Below are 19,056 nucleotides of genomic sequence, written 5' to 3'. Positions count from 1 at the left end.
AAAAGGCACACAGTTTCTTTATCTTGGAGCCTGCTCAGGCTGTTTAAACAATAGTCACTGGACAGGTAAATGCACAGATATAGACCCATGGGGATGAGAACACAACTATAGATGATATTACTCTGGGTCTGCGGAGTGTCAAAGGACAGATAGTTAATAATGATGCGCCTACAGACATCGCTACTGGCTGCTGAAAGGCTACAGGTACTTGTCATGGCGACAGACAGCCAATGGTGACTGAAGTTTTCCTCCTGATGATAGACAGTGTGTGGAGTGAAGGGAGGGTTTCGTGGGTAAGTAATGATCATCCATACGAGACCAGTTATAAAGTCATAATATTAATTATTCATACTTTACCTCATGCAACACAGGAAATGTCACATACAAATTTGGAAAACTACTGACTAGGGTTATGTGTCTACATGGCTGTTTGGCACTACTACAAAATGTAGGGGAAAAAAAGGATGATGGGAAATTTGGAAAATGAAAACAGTAGCATGGTAGACTGGCAGTTTTTCTCTTTTGGCAGTTGCCATGTTCATTTCTGTGGGCTGGACCGGTTGATGGTCGGCTTTCTGTTGACATACGTGGCCCAGTAACCCAGGTTGAAGATGAAGAAGAGCACTGGAAAGATGATACGAGAGATCTTGTCCACTTTGCTGACGCGATTGTATGACTTTTTTCCACCCTCCGGCACATATTCACCATCCATTTTGGGTAGTCGGATTTCTCGGACCGGCTGTGATGGGGTGGATGTGGATGTGGATGTGGCACTCTTGGAGATGGTTGTCAATCCGGGATCTTTGGCTACACCCATGCTGTAGGTGGTTCCCACAATGTTGAAAGTGTTGTTGGTCTTCTTGGAAAAGGAAGCTGACTCTCGCCTCTGTGGAAATGTCAATAGGAAAAATTAGGGCAATAATTATTAAAAGAAGCGAAAGTATTCCTTGTCAGTTCTTTTGTTCAAAAGTGAAACATTCATCTTACTGATGGAGCTTTTAGTACATCTGTTTTATCTTACTGCTCAAAATATGATTTTTTTTAGTAATGTGTGTACAATTTATCTACTTGTATGATTTATTTATTTATTTATGTATTTAGGGGAGCAAATCACATTTGGTGCAGTAAGAAAAACTATGTTTCATGATACCACATCTGATCTGAAAGGTAAATACAACTTATTCAAGCTTGTGATGAAATATAACGTTCCAAAGATCTAAATCAAATCAATTTGCAATGATGCATAAACAAAAATATTACTGATTAAGCCAGAATATGGCATACACAGGAGGAAATGTATTAAGAATAAATTGTGGCCACTTATAATTGTTTTAGCACTCATTTTACTAAAGGAATTATGCAAATCAGGTGCACTAGTGCAAACATGTCCACAGAATTTCTGCTGAATGTATTTTAAACCTTGCAATTACCATATTTTATGTGGAGGATGCAGCAGATTAGTGCATTTGTTACTTGGTTAAGCTGTGGGTAGTAAGTGAGCAAGACACATGTTTTAACACTCAAAAACTGAAACTGCCATATTAAGCCTTTGTTATGTGTGTGTGTGTGTGTGTGTGTCGACGACAAAGGCATAATAGGGCAGTTTCGTTGAAATACATCTGAAAATGTATCAATTTATCAACACCTTAAAGTTAAACTTGGAAGTGCTCATCAAGTTCTCTAATCAGGTAATATAATCAAATATATGGGTACTGTTATGACCGCAGGCTGATAAAGGAGCCTTTGCAGTTTGTTTTAGACAAGTTTTTTTTTTTTTTTTTTTTTTCTCAATAGCTAAGATTCTTGTGAGAAACCTCTTTTTTCCCTCTCAAAATTAAGGACGTCCACAAAAGTGCCAGGGATTGTAAAAATGTAAAAAAAAAAAAAAAAGTAAAAATGAAAGGAAAATAGCATTAAACAAGCTTCACCCACAGTTTATACTTGCACATGAATTAGAGCAAGCAAAGAGATTCTTAGATTTCTCATTATTAAACTCACTAAACAGTTGTGTCTATAGGCCCGTTTGTTTAGTCCTGTGTTTGGTATTGTTGATGGCTGCTTCTGATATTGCATACTTCCCTACGATATAGTAGGTGAAAAACAGAATGTGACAAAAGAAAAAGTATGTTCATAGTATTCATAAAAGAGTGGGCAAAAAGTACCCCTGTGTAGGAATGGGAGAAACAAAGCTTTTCAAATCTTTGAAACAACTGAAGCGATTTGAGAGCAGCCGGCTGATTCATTCTGCACAGCCTCTCCAGAGCGGCTGCACAAGCTCTGATGACGACACAACTGTTCCACGATTGGCCAAATCCACCGCATGACAACGATCACGTGTGTTTCGTGTTTATTCGAACACCTTTAGTTCCATTAATGTTCACAAATCTGTTTTTTATAACAGTAAAAGCTCTTTTTATGAAGTCGCGATGTTATATTGCGTCATGTTTATCAAAAATAAAACTGATTTAAAAAAAGTAGACCCCACTATATTGGTATTTCAATAGTATAGGCTTATGTTGAACTTTATTCTTGTACAAACAGATGCTGTATTTAGCAGTGCATAAAGTATTAAATGTAAACATATCTGAAACATCTGTGTATTTGACAAATATTGCATTTATCTCACTTCAGCTGTGGTAAAGTATGCAAACACAGTGCAAGCGTAACTACGGGAAGCAGAAAGTGTCATACTTCACGTCTCCGTTTACAGCTCCTCCCGCCTGCACGCGGCAACTTTCGCCAATCGGTTACATCCAGCCGCAGCTGATGTCGAACACACCTACAAACTCCGAACAACTGATTCGAAACAAAAGAATTGTAAAGGTTTCAAAGCTTCATGAAGCAGTGTTTCGAAATTGACCATCACTACCCGAATTACTTACTACTTCCTAAGAGATTCTGAAGTCTGCATAAGGTGTGTACACATTTTACAATCCCATGAGGCCATGGGAGAGGATTTGTGAATGGCAATGAAGAGACGCAAATGGCGCTGGTAGGTCACATGATAATGACAACATGGCGAATGTAGTACATCTGGATTATATTAATACTACACAAATTCATACTATATAGAACATACTTTTTTTGCGGTTGTGAAGTAATTATTTAAATTGCTACAAAATATTTACCTACTCAAGAGAGTATGCGATTTCGGACACAGACTTTGTGTGTTTACCAAAGCTGTTGCGTTTGTACTTCTTCCTATGTGGATTACCATCTTTGTTTTCTTTTGTTCAATTACGTCAAGTCAAGTCAACGTCGACTGAATGGGATCACGCTAGGGAGCCAATTGTCTTTGAGCGTGCTAGCACGAGCAAATGGAATTTTGCGTGCGTGATTTGCATCACACACTCCGCCCACGGAGCAGGTATAAATACGGAAGTGGATGCACGCACTAGTTGCTTTTTGCTTCGGAGCCGTTCGAATGTGTCTCTGAAGAGTGTTGTTGAGTTGAGTGTTGAACGAGCGAGTGTGTCGGTGCTTCTTCAAGGAAGACTCTCCCAGCTGCTGATGATTCTACAGCGCGAGTGCAGTGGTAAACGCGAGCTTTGAGCTCTCAACTGCTGTTTTAACAGCAACCAAATTTCTCTTTGTGTTTGTTTGTCTGACGGCTGGTTAGAGGGCAGAAAAGTGAGTGCTTCACTGTTTCAGTTCACTGTTCAGTGTTGCCGTGGTCATTCCCCTGTGTGCTCTGGCACAGGTGAGTTTTTCACTTCCTTAAAGAGCAACACGGGTGCCTTTGCGTCTTTTTCAAGATGCCTTTCCACCCGTGCGTTTCTGGATGCGATCGTTCCCTGTCCCCCCATATGGACGGTCACAATGGTTGTTTCACGTGTTTGTATTATATATGTGTATATAATGTATGTTTATATATGCAGCACGTTGAAGCAGCTTTTTGTGGATAGTTTATATTCTCATTGCGAGGATATGACTATCGCGATGTTGAGACTCGCCTTCATGCGTGAAGTTGGAGTCCCCATTACCACGCCCCGCTACGGCGCCACGTGAGATGGGTGATCAGAGGATCATAGTGAGGCTTCCCTGCCCGGTTACCAATCCCTGTGGGCCCCTCACTCCTCTATCACATCGCAGCCGGTGGAGCCCCGTTGAGCATGCTGGTCTCTCTGTAATGGACCGACCAGCCGTTTCATTCGGGCTTCTCCAGGGGACAGGATGCCGATTGCAGCATCAGAGGGTGAGCTGACCTCTGGAAATGATGTCTCGGCTGCGTTATTTCCCTCTGGGAGTGTAACGTTGCCCGAGCCAGATCCAGAAACGTCAGCTATGCTGAATCGGGCCGCCGAGGCTGTCGGGCTCGACTGGAATCTTCCACCGTGTCCCGAACAGTCTCGGTTAGGTGACTGGTATCTCGGGACGGGCCGCGCTGGTTCTCAGCTTGCCGCCCCAGTGCCTTTCCTTCCGAAATGCATGGAGAGCTTACCAGGTTGTAGACGGCACCTTTCTCTGCCAGAAACTGCCTGAATAAGCTTCCCCCCCTCACTACCCTTGACAGTGGAGCGGTGAAGGGTTGTGAGGCTGTCCCTCCAGTGGAGCGGTCTTTCGCGACACAGGTGCACCTGTGTCCGACGGCCGCTGCTTTTTGGATGCAGCCCCTCATCTCCCCCCTAAGGCCCGTTCCGACGTGCAGAGCTTACAAAGCCTCTGGGCAAGCCGCCTCCTCTTTGCGTGCCATGGCGCTGCTTCAGGTCTATCAGGCCAGGGAACTCATGGACATGCACAAGGGTAGTCCAGACCGTGCGCTCATAGGTGAGCTCCGCACCTCATCTGACCTCGCCCTCCGGGGCACGAGTGTCAAGGCATGCATGATCGTTCTGGCGATGTCCACATTAGTGGTCCAGGAGCGCCATCGTTGGCTCAGCCTGGTCGTATGGCGGATAAGGTTCGATTCCTGGTCTCCCCAATTTCCCAGGTTGGGCTGCTCGGTGATGCGGCGGAGAACTGCGCCCAGCAGTTTTCTGCCGCCCAAGCGCAGACGGAGGCCATCCGGCACATCCTGCCCCCGCAGCAGCCTCCAGCCAGGCCTCAGCATAGAGCCGGCTGCAGTACGGACGCCCAGCCCGATCTAGGTGCTGCCAAGCCAGGTGGCAAGCGACAGCGAAAGCGTTCCTGAGCGGGCCGCTCAGGGATGGAGGAGGGTGCTTTGGAGTTGGCCATCCACTCCCTCCCCCCGGTTGAGGGCCGGGTGGAGTCTTTGTTTGTGTGTGTGTCTGTTCCACCGCTGGCTCCCAAAACGGAGCAGGCGGTACCCACACTTCAAAGAAGAGTGACGGTGTGTGACCCTGTAAAGCCTTACACCCCTCAGCCCTCTCTTGTTCGCCAGCTGGGTGCGTTGAGGACGCCGGTGTCCGCCTTCTCACGCTTCCCCTGCCACCCAGTGGAGTCAGGTAAGTGTTGCACCGCACACTCAGATCCCGCTTCGGGCCGCCTTCGGGCCTCTTGAGCCGGATTCCTGTCCTCCACCTCGCTGCCCCACCTCGGGTATGTCTGTGGTTCCTGGCCCTGGTCCGGTTTTGTCGAAGTCTAAAACGCTTCCAACCGATGCCCAGCCTGGCCTCATTCGGTACCTTCAGACCCAGCTTGCGATTCATTTCACTTGGCTTTCGCAGTTCCGAGTTTCTCTTTTCTAGTTTGGAGGTGGTCTCGGTCTAGCACATCTCTCAAACGAGACGTGCCAGCTTAGTGCTGTGTAGAAGTGAGAAAGGGTCCTACTGAAACTGTCAGAGGCTCCTGGGGCATATGGCAGATGCAGCCGCTTTGGCTTCCTCCATATGAGACCGCTTCAGCACTAGGGCGATGACCGAGTCCCTAAGGTGGCCGTGGCATTCGTTGCCTCGAGTTGCGTACAGTCCCTCGCTACTGTTCTGACAACATTGCGACTGTTGAGCGCAATTCTATGAGCACCCTCTAAAAAAGACGCTGCTCCTCTAATAGAAGTCGAACCTGTTCGTTGAATTGAGTCTTCTCTCCGTGAGGAGATCCCAAAGGTGTTTGATCGCTTCAGTGCTCCTTTTAAAAACTGCTTGTGGTTGGAGTGTGGGCTGTCCCCTCCACCTCAAAATGTATTGCGGGGGGAATTGAGGCTTTTAACCAGGCACTGGAAGGAGGCAGCTTTAGTGGCGTTTTCCAGGGTCTAAGATCCCATTCAGTTGACGTCGACTACGTCTGACGTTCTCGACTGAAAGGGAATGTCCTGGTTGTGTATGCAACCCACGGTTCCCTGAAGGAGGGAACGGAGGACGTAGTCCTTTTGCTGCCATTGCCATAGACTAAGGGTTGTATCAATTTGATATGCTTTTATGTCACAAGCTGGGCTCGAACTTGGGTCTCAGGTGTGGAGAGTGAGTGTTCTACCACTTAGCCACAGAGGAGGTAATGTTGGACCCAAACGAAACACTCAAGGCAAACTCCAGGCAAAGTAGATTTATTCAAAAAAAGATACTTTGCAAGTCCAAAAAAATCCAACAAAAGTTCTTCTCACAAAGAGGTATTAAAAAACAGATAATCCAAAATAAAAGATAACAGGAGAGAAATAAAATAACTCCACGAGGGGAGAAAAACACAATCAAATAACTCAGAATAGCTTACTTGGGATAGCTTAGATGACTTGAAAGGACTCTAGAGTCACAGCAAGGAGACACATAGCCAGGACTCAAAAACCGAGTGAGGAACAAGGGGAAAAAACACATCTTAAATACTCTAGAGGAAACAAGGCACAGGTGACCTGGATAACGCTAACAAGGAAGAACTAAAGCAGAGGGGAACACAGGTGACCTCTAGAGGCCCGGAGACAAACAACAGGAGGCAGGATGCTGACACTTTTATATGTTCTTACTTAATTGCATAATTGATAGAATATTCCCATAAGGCTCGTGTGACAATATGTGTCAATTATTTTATAAATTGCAAATTAATAGCAATGCTTCCCACAGGTGGTGGTGCGATAGACTTGTAGAACAATTCGTTGTGTAATGTTTGCAACTTCACTTCATTGCCTTTAAGAGTCGCCGACGGACAAAAACAATGAGAAATGTACGTACGCCAGACATGAAATTGGCGTGGAGGAACGCACATTCTTGCATTAGTTTCACTGTTAGTACATCCGACCGTGAGCGTGAAAGCTGGCGTATGCAAAGTTTTTGTGCGTACGCAAGATTGATACATGAGGCCCCTGATGAGTTTTATCGAGTTGATGTCAATAGCGTGCACTCTCTATAGGCATATTCATATTTTGCCGCTATGTAGAAAAAATCCAGCAAAATGCGCTGGCGCGTTTGTCGACCCCAGAGGATTAACTTTAGCCTAACCATAAATTGTGATTATATATATGATCACTCATATCAAGACGCCGCTGCGGTGGTGGAGTCCATGCAGGAGGAGCAGCGTTTGGCACTGCATCGCTTTTCAGCGCGAGCTGTTTAGAGAAGCCCATTTCCACCTCTATTGCGTTGGAGAAGCAATCCCGCGTAAAATGCAGGTTGCACACTTGAGCTCCACTGGCGCCTAATTTCCAAGTCTGCTGGAAAGCTATGCAGTCCAGCAGTGCTGTTGCAACCAGCAACACTACACCTACGTACCCTCCTGACCACTGTACTAAATACAGATAAATCTACGCTAACTTGAAGCTATCCTAACTGATGCAATACTATGCGTGGTAGCTCGTACCAAAGGAAGGTGTGGTGAGCTGGAACCTGCTAATGTCACGTAGTACCGTTTATGTCACGCATCACCGCAAACATCCAATAGGACAATTCAACTGCAGTAGCCACCATTCAACCTGAAGAGGGCAGCACTCAAACGTTTTTACACCATATATTGTAGAATTAAAACACTTTATACCCAAATGTCAAAAAAGTAACTCGAATCAATGAACAGCACTAATAAAGCCCCATTCTTAGAGATCATTAACTAAATAAAGTTAGTTTAGGATTTAGTTACCCTTTAATGTGGCGTGACAGATCTCTGTATAGGCGCCTCAGTTCACACGATAGCGTGGAGTGTGAGTGAACGCGATCATCTCTTCCTCGTTACAGAATGGACATACAGTACAACTTATTGAAACGTATCATATCTTGTGTAATCGCTCAATCAGTGTTTCAATGGCGGAAAGACATCAATAACAGCTTGTAAAAAAATATGTCACGTAGCATTACATTATTTACCTCAGGAAAGTCATTCAGTGTCCACAGCTTTTTAGTTCGCTAGAGAAATGAACTCTTTCGCTAAATATATACACTGTATTAGCCTATATATTCATTTTACTGAACCTGTTAGTGATGTCTTGATTATTTACTGTAGGTTTAAATAAATCTGTCATGAACAGCCACTGTGTATAAATGATTTTATTTCAATAATGAATTGGAGTAAAAACATAATTTTATAATTAGATTTAGAAGTTAATGCAAAAACTGCCTTATGCGCATCTTACATGTTTGCTTACAATTTGATATTTGAGTGTTGTTATTTCTAAAAATAAATAGCAATTGAATTTAGGCTAATAATTTGGGTTCTGTTGTTAACTATGAAGGTAATATGACGTCATAAAGAATAGCATGCGCAGAGTAAGATTTGTGAAAGTGTACATCAGATTGAGAGCGTAAATTAAATTAGCATGTGCAAGAGAAGATTTGTAAAGGTGTAAATCACCTTTCAAGTGTAAGAAAAAAATATTTGCTGCATTTTACTGTTATTCTTAAGTGTAATTCATGTATTGAGAAACTGCAGCTTCGTGCTAACGCAAAATAAATAGGATCTGTATTCTTCTGACTTCCATTTTTCCGCGCTTACACTTTTGGCTTTTTTTTTTTTTTTTTGCACAAATACGGCCAAAAGCACTGCAAGCCAGTGAACAGCAATTTGCAACCAAAAACAACTGAGTCAGGAACTGCAAAACAGATTACTTGCGTAATTGTGTTTGTGTAAAAAAATAAACTGTTGCAAATGTCTATAAGACTTCTTGTGTACATGAGGCAAAAAAGTTCCCGAAATAACCCCATTTGTACAATAACCCCTTTCTTTTACCTGCGCTTACAGTTTTGTCATGATTCTCTCACCAACACCCGATTTTCTAAATCATAGCCTAGGCTTATGTCAGCATTAGTAAAGGATCCCAACTACATGTCTAACATGACCCACACTGATATAACTGTTACTTTTGGCTTAGGTCTCATTTGCATTGTGTATTGGCAAGATAAGCTCCCAGAGTTCACTGAGAAAATACGTAAGAGAATTAGTATGTGATCAAGACTCCAAATTCTGCACAAGTGCTTTTGTTCTGGAAGTACAAAGAGATAGAGAGAGACAGAGAGAATGTTTTTGGATTTCAACACACCTTCATTACAATTATCCTGAAATAATACAATCAATTCCTACCTAAGACATAAAATATACACATACAATTCATATCAAATACCCAAATCAAAAATCAATATACATTAAACAAATAATTTTAAAACATGTACAAACTGTAAACTCTCATTAATAATTTCACACAGAGCCCCCTTATACCACCAAATCAATTAAAAAAACAAAATATCCCCCATAGCCTTATAATACCAAAAGTCAATTAAAATTCATGTGCATTATAATGTGCATTATGTATTGATCATCGTTTGATAATCGTCATTGTCAAACCCTCTATACTCCTATTTGTAAATGTGGAGTCATTTGGACAATGGATGAATAATGGAGTATGACTAAAGAGTATTCAGCTGACCGACCCCGAACACGCACGAGTAGATTAAAACATCAGCCTTGAAAGTGTTGTTGGAAGTTGGTAAATAAAGTAATAGCCCCAGTTAAATGGTTATATGTTTTCTCGCGAACATTTTGTCATGTCCACTATGCTCGTAGTAAATTTACTCGCAGTTGCAGTAACCTTACGTAAAAGGCTTGCTGGTGCTGTATCTTAATACGCATCTCTGCTGCTGTATGCTAGTATTTTACTCCTGTGTCAAATGCAAGATTGTAAAACACATTTCTTAAACAAATAAGGCATTGTTTGTTGTTTCATATATTAAGCAAAGGTTAATATTTAAACGTGCATGTCAATCCCAGTTCTGGAACCCAGAGTTCCCAAAATTTAGTGATGGTGCTTAATGCAGATGCTGTATAGCAGTGTCCACCAAAAGAATAGAAATGTACCACAAACATTAGATTTACGAGTCATTATTTTACGATATTTGAGAAAGAACTCAAATATTTGAGCTGATATTCTATTATATCTATTGTATGAGTTACATCGGTATTGCGTTACTACTCTGCATTTCATATCTGTCCCATGCAGTGGTTGTGTCAACAACACAATTTGAGAGTTAATCCCCCATATATGTCACTCCTGAACTTCGCAGCCTGCAACCGACTGTATGTCATCACCACAGCATGAACACTTATTCAATGAATGACATATAGTCGCTAGAGCGTGCAGCTGCTCACTCATGTCTGCCCGTGCGATTTCAGAAAGTGCCGCTACATCAGTGAGCTGTGCAAACTGCAATGAGTCTCCTATTTACACTCCTATTGTGAAGCAAATACTTCTGTGTTCTAAGTAGGGAGTGATTCTGACTAATAATAAACACCTCTGATGGCCACCACACATGATCAACGACATGTCCGTGATCGAAATGCCCACTGCTGCAAACACGCCGCAAGTGGAAATCCTTGTTTGCATTTTAAAAATGGTAATGTTTACATTTCATGATCAACTGATTAGCTGACACATGGACTCAAATTAGCAAACACGTACAGTGTCTACTTAACCACAATGTCTGCTAGTGTTCTACTGCTGTTGATATTCGTTAACATTGCAATCTGATTTGTAATGCGTGTTGCTGCTATAAAATATCAGGAATTGCTGTATTGCTGTATCTCTGTTAGATATGTAAAACAAACAAAAGCCTTTCACTTTAAAGAGTTCAGAAGCTTGTCTATGTATTCTTACATTGCCTGCTTGCTGCTGTATAATGTAAAATGCACATTTCTCTAGCTGCTAATGCTAGTGATTCACTCTAGCATTAATTCTGGACTGCTGACATGACACATGATTTTGACCTTGTGAATGATTAGTTAATGAGGAATTTATTAAGCAGACTACACAAAACACAGTGATATAGCGTTAAAAACCCATGCACTTAGCTTTGATGTTGAATTTCAGAGGATTTCTGAAAGCGCGCTGCACTGTTAAGGCAAATTGCTACCCAAATATTTGAAGGTTGAGCAGAGAGCTCATTGGCTACTGATACGGCAGGAACCAATCAGCTGTGCCCTATAGATAACGATGTGATTATGAACAGGTGAGTAAAAGGACCTATTAGCCTGCACCATCTAGAGTTTTCATGCCAGAACTTTGTATCTGTCCATTGAACAAACTTTCATTTGACATCGCATTGGCCGTGAGACAGACTTTACGCGTTCCCTCCGGTGAAGGTTTTGCCTCTGGTGTTATGCAAAGTCAGACAGGAGAGAGCGTTGGTGATCCTTGTTGCCCCGAACTGGCCGAATCAGCCTTGGTTTCCAGATCTGAGAGAGATGCTGGCGGCTCTTCCTTGGCGGATTCCCATCAGGAGGGACCTACTGTCTCAAGGGAAAGGCGCGATATGGCACCCCAGCCCAGAGTTGTGGAGCCTTAATGCGTGGCTGCTTCAGGGGTCTTAGAGGGGCTAGGCGCCCTGCCTTCCCGTGTGCTCGATACACTCACAGAGTCTTGTGTGCCTTCCACTAGGCACCTTTATGCTCTAAAATGAGGAGTGTTTGTGAAATGGTGCCGTGATAACGATATCGACCCAGCAAACTGTCCTGTGTCGAATGTTTTACATTTCCTGCAGCACAGGTTGGATAACGGGAGCCTACCATGAACCAGTAAGCTTAGCCAAATGCAAACCTGAAGTACTTTCTATATCTAGATGATCTGAAAATAGAATATGCATTCTTTAGATTAATAGTTATGAACCAACCTTCTGTTAGAATCTAGACAAAATGTGTCTCAGCATCAACATTATGAAACTGCACTTCCTTCAGTGTGAAATTCAGCTGCAAAACACCATCCTTTTTCGGCACCAGAAAATATTATCATGTAAAACCTGGAATCCTTCTGGGAAGGAAGCACTTCCTCTATGGATTATTTCTCCAACAAGGAGTGAATTCCTACCTCAACACAGCAATGACAATGGCTGATGTATTTCCATAATCTAATGCAAAAAGGACTGGTATTTACCTGGTAAATATATGGTAAGTTATAGTTGGTTATTGGTAATTACCACAGGTAACAAGAATGTAAATGCAGAGAAACTACAAACTAATTACTAGGTATTTACCGGGTAAATATATGGTAAGTTATAGTTGGTTATTGGTAATTACCACAGGTAACAAGTATGTAAATGCAGAGAAACTACAAACTAATTACTAAGTATTTACCTGGTAAGCATATGGTAAATCATAGTATTTTAGTGTGTAATTACTTAAGGTGATTAGTATGCAATTACAGAGAAACTACCAGGGGAAAAAAACACCACTGTTAAATATCAACTCAACAAAGTACTGTGTACTTGTTACCTGTTTAGGTTGGTAATAACTCAGATTTAATTGTGTACTTCCTCAGAATGTAGGCAGACAATTTTTAGAAACACCTCCAGTATTACCCATCAATTCAATTTAGATTTGTAGTTATCCTAGGGTTATGTTGGTAACAGTCCATGTTTATTTATTACTATCTTGAAATTAAGACCGTAGTTTCCAATAAATTACCTTGTCTTACATAGTTGTTGTTCATTGCTACACCCATTTATAGAGGTTTTATCAAATAATTTACCTTACACTTACCTGGTAACTACCCCGCAGGAACAGTTTTCCCTAATGTCATAGCACATCTTAAATACTGGGTATGTTCTTGCAGATGTTCTGCAACGTTACCAAGGAAAACATGACAATTTACTCGTAAGTAAAGTGCAACTGTAGTGTAAAATGAAGCCTTGTTTATTTCGGAATTGTACCATATAACGTTAACCTGATCATTCCCTTTTCCATATAGTCACAATTTTTTACCTCGTATGTCCTGCAACGTTAACTTACCAACATGACAATTTACTCAGTAAGTAAAGTGCAACTGTAGGCTACTGTAAAAGGAATCCTTGTTTATTTCTATTGTATTACCAGACTCTTACCACATCCTTTGCTACTGCTTACATTTTTGAAATCACAAACTTTTACCATGTGTGTTCTGCAACTTAACTAAAACATTCCAGCCTGGTCTAATTAATACATAGTATTAATACGTAATTTTCAAAGATAGAAAACTACATAGGCTACAATTATGAAGAAAAACAACATGCGTGTAATCACAATAATTTATTTATTGCGAAAATGTCAAAACCGGTACCAAAAGTCGTTCACATGACAATGTATTGCAGTCACAGTCCTCTCTTTCAGTATATAATAGTTTTGAATGAGGTACAGAGCAGAATTTAAGTTATTAATCCATGAAAATGTTAATCCGTCTTTGCTCTGTGTGAAGGCGCGCGCGCTTCTCCATTTCAAATGTAGTTTACCGACTGAAATACGACATGTCGCAATCTGTGACGAACATGGACGAACAGGCGAGAGCCAATGAGCGTTTGATATCACTGCAGTAAAACATGTCGTAACTTCTTGAGGGCGCAATTTTTGAATTTGAATTCATCACGAGCACGGGATTTGACAGTTACGGACTGCGCTGCTGTGATAGCCTGTGAAATGGAGATGAAGATCACTCACTGGATAAAGGGCTGAATTTGGATCTCTTTCTTGCAAACGTATGGATTCTAAAGATTTGGATTATATCAATCAAGTATAATAAAATGTATGTATTTTGTGAATTTATGTCGGGTTTTGATGTATTATTGTTCTATTGGAGAAAATGCATTTTGTGTCTCACTGTAAATAAACTAAATATTAAAATGGTTAAACGATTAAATAAGGTATTTTTAAGGTTTTAAAGTGTATTCTTGTTTAACTGCATGTAGGCTAATCGTTTTTGTGCTGTTAATATGTAAACATTTTACATTTTAGTGCTGTAAATAGGTCAGTATTATACGTTTCTGTGTGTAACTTATAACGTAAAACGTAAGTAAATGTAGCCTACGTATGGTAGAATTACACTTTACGTAAAAATACACACGTATTCTCATGAGATCACGTTGAACATTCTCAGTAAGTAAAGTGCAACTGTAACGTTACTATAAAAGGAAGCTTTTTTATTTCCATGGAATTACTGATTTTACCCAATAATCTACAGTTACGTATAGCTATTACAGATTATAGGGTAAGATCCCAGTAATTCCATGGAAATAAAAAGGCTTCCTTTTACAGTACAGTTGCACTTTACTTACTGAGTAAATTGTCATGTTTTCCTTGGTAACGTTGCAGGACATACAAGGTAAAAAATTGTGACTATATGGAAAAGGGAATGATCAGGTTATATGGTACAATTCCGGTAATACCATGGAAATAAACAAGGCTTCATTTTACAGTACAGTTGCACTTTAAAGGAGACATATCATGCTTTTAAATCGTTCCTTTTTACATATAAATCATACATTTGTAGTCTATATAAAGCGGAACTGCAATGCTTGGGTCTGAATTCCTCATTATTATAGCTTCACAGGACCCTTTTCTACCCCTTTTCTGATGTGCGTCTGAGAGCAACTCGTTTTGGTGCGGTCTCTTTAAATACAATTGAGACACTTCATACCCTGCCCCCTCTCCAGGTTGCAGAGGTGACACTCGTTCAACTCCACCCCGTTCAGCCATTTTTGTAGTTTGATAGCAGAGATACGATTATCTAGCGGCACAGAAATGTTTTATTCACACGTTATTAACAAAATGTCAACAACGGAAGACTTATTCAGCCAGCCTTACATGTTCGAGCCAGAGTCGGAGCCGGAGCGAGATGAAAATGAAGACGACGAACCTGCAGAACAACGTCTTCATATGGATGTATCACAATGGTGTGTTACTGTATTTACACATGAAACTTTGGTCTTCCGACCTTTTACCACCGTGTCGATTTATTTTGATTATGTGCGAGGGAGAGAGAGCAAGACAGCGTCTAGTTTGGAGACAGTGAAGTCTTGTTTACACTTTCGCCTGGCTCCGAAGAGAGAGAGAGTGTGCGCTTGGACTACAAAATTGCAGCGAGAAATAAAAATGGCGGATTGCTCGAAGTGGTGGGCCGGAAGTCAATGTCCTTATTTGGTAGTTCCGCTGCAAATACTGTGACGTAATAGTTCAAAAAACGTCATAGAGAACAGAAAAATCGGAACAGGTTGAAAAATATGACCAAAACAGAATATAAAGATATCAACAAAGCACCTGAAGAGAATAATTTAAACTTTTCTGTACTTCTAAACACTCCAAATATACAACAAAATGCATTTAAGGGCTAAAAAAGTGGATTTAGCATGATATGTCCCCTTTAACTTACTTACCGAGTACATTGTCATGTTTTCCTTGGTAACGTTGCAGGACATACGAGGTAAAAAATTGTGACTATATGGAAAAGGGAATGATCAGGTTATAGTACAATTCCGGTAATACCATGGAAATAAACAAGGCTTCATTTTACAGTACAGTTGCACTTTACTTACTTAGTAAATTGTAAAAACATCTGCAAGAACATACCCAGTATTTAAGATGTGCTATGACATTAGGGAAAACTGTTCCTGCGGGGTAGTTACCAGGTAAGTGTAAGGTAAATTATTTGATAAACCCTCTATAAATGGGTGTAGCAATGAACAACAGACAAGGTAATTTATTGGAAACTACTGTCTTAATTTCAAGATAGTAATAAATAAACATGGACTGTTACCAACATAACCCTAGGATAACTACAAACCTAACTTGAATTGATGGGTAATACTGGAGGTGTTTCTAAAAATTGGCTGCCTACATTCTGAGGAAGTACACAATTAAATCTGAGTTATTACCAACCTAAACAGGTAACAAGTACACAGTACTTTGTTGAGTTGATATTTAACGGTGTTTTTTCCCCCTGGTAGTTTCTCTGTAATTGCATACTAATCACCTTAAGTAATTACACACTAAAATACTATAATTTACCATATGCTTACCAGGTAAATACTTAGTAATTAGTTTGTAGTTTCTCTGCATTTACATACTTGTTACCTGTGGTAATTACCAATAACCAACTATAACTTACCATATATTTACCCAGTAAATACCAGTCCTTTTTGCATTAGATTATGGAAATACATCAGCCATTGTCATTGCTGTGTTGAGGTAGGAATTCACTCCTTGTTGGAGAAATAATCCATAGAGGAAGTGCTTCCTTCCCAGAAGGATTCCAGGTTTTACATGATAATATTTTCTGGTGCCGAAAAAGGATGGGGTTTTGCAGCTGAATTTCACACTGAAGGAAGTGCAGTTTCATAATGTTGATGCTGAGACACATTTTGTCTAGATTCTAACAGAAGGTTGGTTCATAACTATTAATCTAAAGAATGCATATTCTATTTTCAGATCATCTAGATATAGAAAGTACTTCAGGTTTGCATTTGGCTAAGCTTACCGGTTCATGGTAGGCTCCCGTTATCCAACCTGTGCTGCAGGAAATGTAAAACATTCGACACAGGACAGTTTGCTGGGTCGATATCGTTATCACGACACCATTTCACAAACACTCCTCTGTGTTTCTCTGCATTTACATACTTGTTACCTGTGGTAATTACCAATAACCAACTATAACTTACCATATATTTACCCGGTAAATACCTAGTAATTAGTTTGTAGTTTCTCTGCATTTACATTCTTGTTACCTGTGGTAATTACCAATAACCAACTATAACTTACCATATATTTACCAGGTAAATACCTAGTAATTAGGGGACTGTAAAAGGAAGGGTTACCAAAAGGGCTTTGATGAGTATTACATGAACAGCCCTTTTATTTTATACAACTATGTGCTTCATAAATTCCCAAGACTCTGGGATAGGCTCCAGCATCCCTGCTACCCTAGAGAGGAAAAGTGGTTTGGAGAATGTATAGATGGATGGGTGGAACTATGTGCTTCATAAATTATATAAATGTGATATATTTTCCTTTTTTTTGTTTTTTTGTCCCGAGGACATACTCAGATTAAAGCAGACAGACTCTGCATACTTGCTGTGCAAAGTAATATCCTCTATTTTAATGCACATCTTACTCCTCATGTGGAGACCTCATTTGCAAGGGCATCGGAGCAGCTGAAAATAACTCTGAGCTGAAGATATCTGTAATGGTGTAGATAAATCTAACAATTTAACCCATAATCAGTCATTGGGTAAATATTAAATGCTCATATATTAACACTGTAATAAGCAATGGTCAATTTAATTAAGTTGAGAACTTCAACCCTTCCTAATCCTAAAAAGGTCAAATGTCTTAGAAGGATGTAACAGAACTTTTTAGGTGAATCATTTGGCTGGTATAAATTACTTGTTTGATCTTGCATTTTACATATTTAAAACCAGGTTGTATGTGAGACTGTGTGTGTTTGTGTCCAAGAGCATGCTTGAAGGTATGTTAACATTTGCAAACTGTTTAAAGAAAATATAGGGCCAGATTATACCACAAATACCAGTAAATTGACAAGCGCAAACCTTAGTAAATCATTGATTTAAATACTCTCCCATAAATTTTGCATCTGATAGGGAAACTCCTACAAATGCATATGCAACAGGGTCAGCTGCAAAAATAACTGTGTCCACACCTTTTCAGCGCCATTTTTTTACTGCGTGTCTTTAGTAGTCTTTAGTAGCGTGTTTTTTTTTAACACCAAAAGAGGGTTTGAGCTGCTGTTAGTAAATCTGGCCCATAGTGTTTTCTCTGCTTTTGTGTTACATCCTGTTTGTCAGCCAGAATGAATTAAACATGTTTTAAAACTCTGATCAAGGTAACTGCTGTCTTCGCTACATGGTTGTTCCACTTAGTTCCCCCCCACACATACACTTTGCTTGAACAAATATATGCTGAAAATAGGTTAAGAACTAGAATAGCTGCAACAGTCATTTTAGAGTTCCTCATGCTAATCTAGAATTTCCAGTTACAATGAATCTATATTTATCACCCCTAAACCATTCAAGTTCAAGAAATAAAATAATTCTGCCATAATTTACTCGCCCTCATGTGAATTCAAAACCCACACAGTACAATGGGGATAAAGGTACACCTTAAGAAAAAAAATATATTTTCACTAGTCCCATTGTGTATGGTTGCAGAAAAAAAAAATGCTTTCATTAAACATTGATGGATCAACATTTTTGTGGCAACATAAATCACAAAAGTAGTTTAAAAATCGTATAAATGTATGAAGTGCCAAGTGGGACCTTTTACCCCTCATTTGGAGTAAAAGCACCCAATATTGAAATAAATACTTTTGCTAAAGTAACATGTTTTGCATAATATCTGCATAGTATCAACGGCAAATCATTATTTTCTGTTAATTTTGATAAATAAACAGATTCATTTTTAAAAAGTTAATTTTAAAAATACAGACAATGACACATTTTTTTTTTTTTTTTTCTTAACTGCTTTAGATGAAATGAACTAATTCAACAATTGATGATCTTTACAACGGATCTGAATCAACACTGAACTGACTTCAGCTGGACAACAGCTGAAATGCATAATTTTCCAGTTATCGCTGTAAAGCTGCTTTGAAACGAAGCGCTACATACATAAAGGTGACTTGACAAAAATATTGTTTAAAAACAAGTAAAGATTCTGAAAGGAGATCCCGTAATAATTTAAAATGGCTTAAGACAAGCAACAATAAACATGATATTATATGAAACGAAATTATTTTTTTTTATAAATATTAAATATGATGGTTTCATTATAAATATGACGATTATCTCTAAGGTGGACACCCAACTTAATAAATTATATTAATTATCTGAATCTATGTCATGTCAACAAATAGAAAAGTCAGTCAGTTATTTATGATTATGTAAATCATTTTTTGTGCTATTAGTCCCAACGGCAGGGGAGCTTTTTAGCCCAAATACCATA

General features: G+C 40.0%; 1 protein-coding gene across 1 annotated transcript in view; it reads right to left on the bottom strand.

The window, feature by feature from the left end:
- Positions 1-413: 413 nt before the first annotated feature.
- The window catches only part of gabra3 (gamma-aminobutyric acid type A receptor subunit alpha3), a 467,920-nt gene continuing 449,277 nt past the window's right edge, over positions 414-19,056 (bottom strand). The window contains 1 exon segment of the mRNA XM_084136680.1: positions 414-886. Coding sequence (XP_083992806.1) covers positions 539-886 — 348 coding nt within the window. The 3' untranslated portion in view covers positions 414-538.

Source organism: Abramis brama (genome assembly GCF_963993115.1).
Source record: "Abramis brama genome assembly, chromosome: 15".
Classification (NCBI taxonomy): Eukaryota; Metazoa; Chordata; class Actinopteri; order Cypriniformes; family Leuciscidae; genus Abramis; species Abramis brama.
Note: the sequence above shows the minus strand (reverse complement) of the source record. Positions and strands in the feature narration are given on the sequence as shown.